We start from the raw sequence: 9,817 nt of genomic DNA on the forward strand, positions 1-9,817 counted from the left end.
AAGTTGAGAAAGGCACAGACTATATTGCTGACTCCCGTTTGCCTGACCCACATTCCTGCACCCAGATGCAGTATCTGTGTTAGGTGGTGGTCTTGGGGTGGGGACACATTCCTTGGGCTGGGGACTTATAGGAGCCAGAGCCACATTCAGTTGGTCTTCTTGAGCACGTGGATGAAATAGCAGGGAATGTAGGCCTGGCCAGGCTTGTAAGGCTTGAAGTCGCCCAGGACGCTGTGTTGGCACTTGCCCCCGAAGGCTGCTTGGAGCAACTCCGTGAAGGACGCCAAACAGTGTGGGTAGTAAGAGAGCCGGAACTTACTGCAACAGGGCCCCCAGCCAAGCGTGAGGGCTGCTGGCCCAGTCCTCCCCACCACCATCACCTCACTGCTGCCAAACCATGCCATACCTGTAGCCAGGAGAGCCGTCTCTGCCAGAGCCTGGCACCTGCACTGTGTAGTCCAGGGTTACCATGTGGGCTTTGTTGTTCACTGCCAACACTGATGTCGTGATGTCCTTGGTGAGGTCACTCTGTAAGCAGTGGCAGCAGTTCCTTTAGCTTCCCTAAGCCACCGTGGGCTTCTGGCCTCCCAGCTCACACCTCCCACTTGGGGCTGTCCCAACCTTATAGTAGATGTTCTTCCCCGGGGGCGCACAGCCTGTGCTGAGGATGTGGTCGTAGTTGCGGTGATCGATGACCAGCAGGCCCCCAGGCCGCACCATACTTGCGATGTTCTTCAGCGCCAGCCGGTGCTCACTCTGGTCACCTGTGTGTGCCAGGCAGGGCCACAGACACCATCTGCTTGGGCCTCCAGCACCACTCTCCCGCCCATCTCCCGCCCAAGTGCCAGCATTAAGGAAGAGAGGCAAAAGGCAAGTCTGCCTCGTCAAGGCAACCAATCAGCCATCGTCAGAAGTGGGGGAGCTTAAGACAAAAGCCACACAAGGCCACAAGCTCACCTTTGCAGTCTGGCAAGTGAGCAAAACTGTTCCCGAGGCAGATGACAGCATCGAAGCCATCTCCTGCTGGCACATCTTTGTCCAGAGTCAACCAGTTGGCTTCTTCAATGACTGGAGGCCAGGGGAGGAGTACAGGGTCAGTGGCTTCACAATATGACAGCAGCCACCTCCACCCAGGGACACGTGGGATTGGTTAAGGACAAGGAGAGTGGTGCAGGAGAGAGCCACTGTTGGAAAAGCCAGCTCTCTTAGGGGCTCTGACAGCAAGGAGAGATGCTGCTGCAGCTCTGCAGAGCCCAGGTACTGGCGTGCACCGCTAGTTCCTATGGATGGGAAGCCGAGAATCATTTGACCCTGGCCTAGGCGAAGCAGGCAGCGTGGGAAGACATAAAAATGCTGACAGGATAGCTCAGTGGTCAGTGTCTGCTTAGCATGCCAAGTTCAATCCCTGGCACCAAAAGCACAACCAGCTCATCCTTTTTTTTTTTTCTTTAAGCTTATTTATTTACTTATGTTGCCTACCCCACTTGTCGAAGGCTGGCTCCTGCCTCCGGTTCCAGCGCTCCTTAAGGGCATATTTCAGCATCTTGTCACTGGCGTCCACACTTGTCACGCTAAAGCCCTCTTCCACCAGCATAATAGAGTCCACTCTGGGGAGGTCAGAGATGAGGAGCTGCTAGAGCAGTTAGCAGCCTGGCGGGGAGGGGGAAGTCCAAGGAGGAGCCGTGCTCGGAGCGATTCTCCAAACCTCTCACTCCATGGTCCACTGCTCTGCTTCCTCTCTGGTCACTTCCACTGCCCTCCTCAGATGACCCCATGACTATTATTTCTCTTTTATATTTATTTGTTTATTTATTTATTTATTTGGGACAGGGCTTCACTATGTAACCCTGGCTATCCTGGAACTCACTCTGTAGACCAGGCTGACTTTGAACTCACAGAGATCCGTTTGCCTCTGCACCCCAAGTGCTGGGTTTAAAGGCGAGCGCCACCACCATTGGAGATGAATTCCTTATCACCAGGTAGCAAAGAGATTTTTTAAAAAGATTTTTAGCCAGGTTTCCATAGTAAGTTCCAGGATAACCAGGCCTACAAAGAGAGACTCTGCCTCAAAAAAAATTTAAAAATTTTAATTTTATGTGTTTTGTCTGAACATGTATATCATATGCATGTCTGGTGTCTGCAGAAGCCAGAGGATGGGCACCAAAGCTTGGGCATAAGTTCTCTTACTAAACCGTCTCTCCAGCCCCTCTTATTAGAGATGGGGTCTCATATTGTAGCCAGGGTGGCCTGGAATGCACCTATGTAGGCCTCCCTGAGTGCTTTTTTTTTGTTTTGTTTTGTTTTTTGAGACTAGCTCTGTAGACCAGGCTGGTCTCGAACTCACAGAGATCCACCTGCCTCTGCCTCCCGAGTGCTGGGATTAAAGGCCTGTGCCACCACTGCCCGGCGCAGCAATACTTTTTAAATTTAAATTTAGACACCCCACCCCCCAAGACAGGATTTCTCTGTGTTGTACCTCTGGCTCTGAGTTGCTGTCCTGGAATTTGCTCTGTAGACCAGGCTGACCTCAAACTCGCAGAGATCCACCTGCCTCTGCCTCCAGAGTGCTGGGATTAAAGGCTGGAACTACTGCCTGGCTTCAATTTTAATTATGTTAGCCTGTGTGCGTGTTGAGTGCAGTGCCCTCCAAGGTCAGAAGAGGACATTTAATCCTGGAATGGAGTTGCCCGCCATTGGGAACCACCTGATGTAGGCGAGGAACCGAACACCTGGCTTCGCAAAAGTAGTGGGCGCTCCTAGTCGCTGAGTAGTTTTCACCGGGACAGTGGGAGCCAGGCACTCCACAGATGCATGTTTGAGAACTAGGCAAACGGAGACTCCTGGAAATAAAGTAACTCATCGAGAGGAGGCGGTGTGTGTCCTGCCCTGAGCTGGAATTTGGACCAGACACTAACTGTCCTGGTCTGTGTTTGCGCCACCAAATGCTGGCCTTTACTTCTCGGGAATGAGTCTCCTTGGTACCAATTGGACAAAATCACTACTTACCTCATGGGTTTTTGTTACGATTTGAAACACATGTACCCAAACTCTTGGCACAGCACTTGGCTGTGCAAACAAGGCACAAATGTTCTGTTCACACTGCCCGAGGGAGGCTGTCACAGGAGGAACAACCTTAGGGCCGAGGATTCAGCTTGACTCCAAGTCCCGGCTTTTGTTCTGTCCCATGAACCCTTCTCTGCTCACACCCTCGCCATGGGCCGAGTCTTCTCTGCCCCCTTCCCGCACTGTCTGGTAGGTGCTCTCACCATGCCCATTCCACCCATGGGCAGGGGACTCCGGACTCGCCAGTGCTGCCCTCCAGACTCCAGCCCGCAAAGGCTGCCCCCTCTGGCCTTCCTGCGGTACAGCAGTCCTGGCCAAGCCAGGACTCAGCTCGTTTGGACTCACCCTGTGCCACAGGCCACGTCCAGCACCCGATGGCAACCATGCTGGCGCAGCAGCCCAAGCAGCCAGGTCTTGTACTCTGCGGTGCGGCTGCGGGTGTCCCCGATGTACAGCTGCCACACACGTGCGGCCTCCCCGTCCGCATACTGGTCCGGGAGCCCTTCTGCCGCCACCCCCAGGGAGCGGGTACGGTAAATGCTGTCCACCATCCTGACCTGCGCCTGGCTCTCAGGCCTCGAGCTTGGCTCTTATAGCCCTTAGGCAGGGCAGCCCTACCTGGCCAATGGCAGGTGAGAGCGGGGACACGCCCCTGCTGGGCCCTGAGCCCTGGGACCTGAGCCAGGCTGCCTCCGCAATGGGGATGGCTCAGCCAGGCAATCCTGGACCTGGTTTTTCCCCTAGTAATACATGGAACGCAGGTCAGTGGCCAAGAGGTAGGAGGAGCCGAGAGAGGGTGGATCAATGAGAGCCCACTCCATCCCTACCCAAGTGGGAAAGGGAAGAAGCCCTTGGAATCCGGGCAAAGCAGAATTGGATCTTGTCCAGTACAGGAGGGTATCCCATTACTGCCCACTGAAGGACCACCGCCCTGAAAAAGGGTCACTTTGTCAGCGTGATGGGAAAAGTCTCTGGGAGAGATGCCGATCTACCCATTCAAGTGCAAGAGCCGAGTCCACGCGAAAGTATGTGTGTGTCTCTTACGTGACAGCATCAGGTCCCATTCCGTTCTCGGGCTAGGGGCCTCCTAAGGTAGTCTGGGCCTTCCAATCCCTGAGCTATACCAAACGCTCTCCTAAATGCTGGGTGCGGTGAGGTTGAGATGGAAAGATCATTTATGTGCAGGAGCTGGAGGCCAACCTGGGGATGTACGTAAGACACACATCCACTTCCATGGGGTGCCTTCAGGGAGAGATGCCAGGGTACCAGGAGGGGAGGTGCCTGGTGCCCTGGCTCTAACTAGCTTCCCTTCACAATATAGGGGTGATTGGATTCATCTACCACATTCTAGGCCAGCCAGGTTTCCTAGACTTCTCTCTCAAGGACAAGATCCCAGCAGGACTAAAGTAAATTCTAAAAGATGTGTTAGCAGACTCAGAGCTGAGAAAGACCCTCCCACAAGCCCACACACTTCCACACTTCCAGCTTCACTTAAGATTGGTCGGGGGGTGGGGGGGGGGACAAAGGGGTTTCCTCCCTTAGCCGTTCTGATGCATGGAGAGTCCTAGGGCTGAAGACCACCCACAACTGTGTGACCGTGTTTAACTTTTTTATAATGGGTATGGTTGTTTGGACCGCATAGATGTCAGTGTGTCTGTGGAAACCAGAAGAGGCCATCAGATCTCCTGGAAATGGAGTTACAGACAGTTGTGAGCCACCTTCATGTGGGTGCTGGGATATGGAACCTAGGTCCTGTGGGTTTTGTTTTGGGGTTTTGTTTATTTGGGTTTTTTGTTTTGTTTTGTTTCAGACAGGGTTTCACTATACAGAGTGAGTTCCAGGACAGCCAGGGCTATGTAGAGACCCTGTCTCAAAAATCAAAAAATTGTGTGTTCTGAAAAAAGCATGCCACAACATGCCCATGTGAGAGCTGTTCCTGAGACGAAACTGGGGTCACCAGGCTTTGCAGCAGGCACCTTTACCTGTCCAGCCATTCCTGCTGGCCTTTGCTGTAGACCAGTGCTCCTCAATCTTCCTGATGCTGCGACCCTTCATGTTGTAGTGACCCCAACCATAAAACTATTTCGTTGCTACTTCATAACTGTAACTATGCTACTGTTATGAATAATAACGTAAGTATCTGATATGCTGGATAGTTGAAAAGGTCCTTTAGCTTCAAAGGGGCGTGACCTACAAGTTGAGAACCGTTATTTTAGACAAAGTCTTCTTATGGAGCTCTAGCTGGCCTGGTATTATATAGTCTAGTTTGGAAAGCAAGCCTCCTGCCTCAGCTTCCTGGATGCTAGGGTTATAGGCATGAGCCACCATACCCAGCTTAAATGACTATATTCATGATGGGCCCCCTTGTATACGCCTGTTTAGTCTCAGCTACTCAGGCAACTGAGGCAGGAAATCATGAGAACTCAGGAGTTCAAAGCCCACCCAAGCAACAAAGTGAAACATCTCAAAACTCAAGAAAGGAAAAAAAATTACCTGGACTCGGTGCCTCGGGCTTTAATCCTGGAGTTGGGAGGTTGGGGCAGAATTCCTGCTGAGTGAGTTCCAGCCTAGCACGTGCTGCAGGGTGAGACACCGCCTCAAACGAGGCTCGTCTTCTCAACGGAAGCAGCACTTGGTGTACTTTCTTTTCAGGAACGCACACCTGACCACTTCTGAGGTCGGGAATTATTTTTGTGGGGGTGGGAAGGTTTTTTCTTTTTTCTTTTGGCTTTTTGAGACAGGGTTTGTCTGTAGCTTTGGAGTCTGTCCAGGAACTAGCTCTATAGATCAGACTGGCCTCAAACTCCCGGAGATCCACCTGTCTCTACTTCCCGAGTTCTGGGATTATAGGTGTGTGCCACCATCGTCGGGCAGGAAGGTTATTTAGTAATGTTATTGAACCCAGTGTCAGATGTTTTTTTAAATTCTGTTCTGAGACAGGGTCTCACTAGGTGGGTCTGAAATTCCAGGCAATCCTGCCTCAGTTTCCTAAATGCTCCGATTACATATATCTAACCACAAAACTAGATACATTTTCTCTTTTTTTGGGGGGGGGGGAGTCTCACTCTGTAGCTGGCTGACCCAGACTGGTATTGAACTTGCAGCTCCTGCCTCTGTCTCCTAGGCATTGAGATTATGCACTACCACACCCCACTAAAAGACACATATTCTTCACAAAAAAATAAGTTTGCTACTGAGCTTACACTAAAAGAAAATAATTCGCTGGCTCTAAACTGACGAGCACAAATCTGTTAGCAGACAATCGGAGCCTAAAGAGTGGAACTTGGAGCTGGGTGTGGTGGTGCACATCTATGTGGTGGGGCAGGAGGTTGAGGTTTCCCTCAGCTACAAGAAGGGGGGCGAAATGCTAACTAAAGGGCAGAGAAACCGAGCCACCTTGCTGCCCAGTTCTCCCGATGTAGCCCCAGCTGCCTCTGCTGCCCACATGGAGATAAAAGGCGTGCGCCACCACACCAAACCTACTCTGTCTATGTAGCCAGGGTTTGCCAGAGCAATCTTCATGCAAAAGGACCGGCTGGATAAGTTTGAAAAGTTAAGTGGTATAGGGTACACACACACACTCCCATTACTCCCACCACCCCCTTCCTGGGAAAAGAATGCTTCGGAGGGCAGGTGGGTCTGAGGGCCTGGGAAGTGCTGGGGGGCGGGGGTTAAAAGCTGCTGGAGAAGTCTCACCTGTAGAACAGCCAGTGAAGCCGGGGATGCAGCCCAGAGGTAGAACCTTGCATGGCGAGGTCCTGGGCTTGATCCTCAGCTCCACAGTAAATGAACGGGTTTGCGCTGAGGACTGGCAGTCAGGGTCTGGCTGGTCACTTTTGGGGACAAGCCCCGGACACAATGTGACTTCACTAGAGTCCTGCTCCTTTATTTCCAAATGGTGGTGTGGGGTGAGCTCCACCTAGCTTCACCTTAAGGTTCACAAGAAAAGGACATGCCGGGCGGTGGTGGCGCACGTCTTTAATCCCAGCACTCGGGAGGCAGAGGCAGGCGGATCTCTGTGAGTTCGAGACCAGCCTGGTCTACAAGAGCTAGTTCCAGGACAGGAACCAGAAAGCTGCGGAGAAACCCTGTCTTGAAAAAAAAAAAGGACATGACACATGCTTGTGCACAGCTGGTTCACTGCAGGGCCAGCCTTGGCTAGTAAATTCTACCTAGGTCAGTCTGTGCTGGAGATACCTGTAAACACATGCATGCATACACATGAAACACGAAGCGTGGAGCCTAATGGGTCCTAGTCCAGCTGGTCTCCAGGGGACCCACCCGATAGGCACTTCAGGCCATTCTCCCGCCCTCATCAAAGGTTTCTGAGGGGGGCCTCAACCTAACTCTAGCTAAGTTTTCAAAGTGTGGTCAGCACCCAAATGGAAAGGTTTCTATAAATGGGAGAGCAGCCCGGGCAGCCAGATCCTGCCCTTGCCAGTCTACACTGGACCAGGTCCGCCTGCTGGGGTGGGTGGTGGCAGGGGAGCCAGTGAGGATGCAATACCAGGTCCTTGGGAGGCAGGGAACAGTCCCTAAAGAGCTCAGGTCAAAGTGCGACAGTCCTCAGCCACTGCCCTTGCACCTGGACCAGACTAGGATTGGGTCTCCGGGCCGACACCCCTGGACATTGGTAGCTCTTTCTTCATCGTGCTCTTAGAATCGATGATGCTCGGGACAGATTAAGATATGTCCTGAGGGCTGTGGGTTAATGACAGGATGGTCAGAGGCTGAATTCCCTGACTCCAGGGCCCCAGCCCCCCTCCCTACCCAAGCCCTAAGGTCAGAGCCAAGTTGAGGACAAGTTCTGACTCTAGCCTGGGATCTCCTAACCACTAGCCCCTCGGGATGGAAAGGAGGCTGACAAAACCAGGACAACCTCAGGCCTGCTCCAGGCCCCAACATGAAAAGCACTTCCTCTCTCCACACTAGTGTCCCAGCCCAGAGGACAGGGCCTCCCCCAGGGGCTTTAACACTGGAGTCTCTGCTCTAGACCCAGGGAGTCCTAGTCAGAAGCTGCTTGAGAACTATGGAGTCTGCGGAAGTAGCCTCCTGCAGAGGGCTGCCTTCTGAGGGTACTTTCTGGGCTCACTTTCTGCGAGTGTGTGGGGGTGGATTGAACCCAGGGCCTCCTGCGCCCTGCCACTGATCCTCCCAACTGAACACAGGGCTTCTCTGGGCTCAGCAGGCTCTTCACCTAAAAATGTCTCCCCAGCCCTTTCATGATAGGGTCTGAGTTGCCATGGCTGGCTGGGAACCAGCTCTGTAGCCCAGGGAGGACCTGAAATTGCAACCTTTCTGCCTCAGTCTCCCAAGCTGCTGGGATCAACCATCTCGGTATTTGGGTCAAGACCAAGAAACCACACCAGTTCAGTATGAATTATTCTGAGTGCCAGGTATGGAAGGAAGCCTTGGTAGCTGTGGGCACTGAAAAATGATCTTGGAGTCTGAGCCCCTGGCTCTACTACTTAGTAACAGGACGGCCTTAGGTTCATTGGCTGAGCCCATCTTCACTCAGAATGCACACTTGAGGAACGCACACTTGAGGAACGCACACTGCAGGAACGCACATTGCAGGAACTCACACTTGAGGAACGCACACTTGAGGAACACACACTGCAGGAACGCACACTTGAGGAACGCACACTGCAGGAATGCACACTGCAGGAACTCACACTGCAGGAACTCACAGTGCAGGAACGCACACTTGAGGAACGCACACTGCAGGAACTCACACTGCAGGAACTCACACTTGAGGAACGCACACTGGAGGAACGCACACTGCAGGAACTCACACTGCAGGAACTCACACTGCAGGAACTCACACTGCAGGAACTCACACTGCAGGAACTCACACTTGAGGAACGCACACTTGAGGAACACACACTGCAGGAACTCACACTGCAGGAACGCACACTTGAGGAACGCACACTGCAGGAACGCACACTGCAGGAACGCACACTGCAGGAACTCACACTTGAGGAACGCACACTTGAGGAACGCACACTGCAGGAACTCACATTGCAGGAACTCACACTTGAGGAACGCACACTTGAGGAACACACACTGCAGGAACTCACACTGCAGGAACGCACACTGCAGGAACTCACTGCAGGAACGCACACTGCAGGAACGCACACTTGAGGAACGCACACTGCAGGAACGCACACTTGAGGAACACACACTGCAGGAACTCACACTGCAGGAACGCACACTGCAGGAACTCACACTTGAGGAACGCACACTTGAGGAACACACACTGCAGGAACTCACACTTGAGGAACACACACTTGAGGAACGCACACTTGAGGAACGCACACTGCAGGAACTCACACTTGAGGAACGCACACTGCAGGAACTCACACTGCAGGAACGCACACTGCAGGAACTCACACTTGAGGAACGCACACTTGAGGAACACACACTGCAGGAACTCACACTTGAGGAACGCACACTTGAGGAACACACACTGCAGGAACTCACACTTGAGGAACGCACACTGCAGGAACTCACACTTGAGGAACGCACACTTGAGGAACACACACTGCAGGAACTCACACTTGAGGAACGCACACTGCAGGAACTCACACTGCAGGAACTCACACTTGAGGAACGCACACTTGAGGAACACACACTGCAGGAACGCACACTGCAGGAACTCACACTGCAGGAACGCACACTGCAGGAACTCACACTGCAGGAACGCACACTGCAGGAACGCACACTGCAGGAACTCACTGCCCTAAAGCTGGGA

At 52.8% G+C, this 9,817-nt stretch overlaps 1 protein-coding gene across 1 annotated transcript; it reads right to left on the reverse strand.

Annotated features, from left to right (window-relative positions):
- Nucleotides 1-3: 3 nt before the first annotated feature.
- Gnmt (glycine N-methyltransferase) lies at nucleotides 4-3,646 on the reverse strand. Its single transcript, XM_075980816.1, has 6 exons — nucleotides 3,409-3,646; nucleotides 1,480-1,607; nucleotides 958-1,068; nucleotides 622-764; nucleotides 407-528; nucleotides 4-318 (listed from the first exon to the last, which is right to left on the reverse strand). The coding sequence occupies exons 1-6, from the start codon at nucleotides 3,612-3,614 to the stop codon at nucleotides 147-149; spliced, it is 882 nt and encodes a 293-aa protein (XP_075836931.1). The 5' UTR covers nucleotides 3,615-3,646; the 3' UTR covers nucleotides 4-146.
- Between the last annotated feature and the right edge of the window lie 6,171 nt (nucleotides 3,647-9,817).

Source organism: Microtus pennsylvanicus, chromosome 7 (genome assembly GCF_037038515.1).
Source record: "Microtus pennsylvanicus isolate mMicPen1 chromosome 7, mMicPen1.hap1, whole genome shotgun sequence".
NCBI classification, from domain to species: Eukaryota; Metazoa; Chordata; class Mammalia; order Rodentia; family Cricetidae; genus Microtus; species Microtus pennsylvanicus.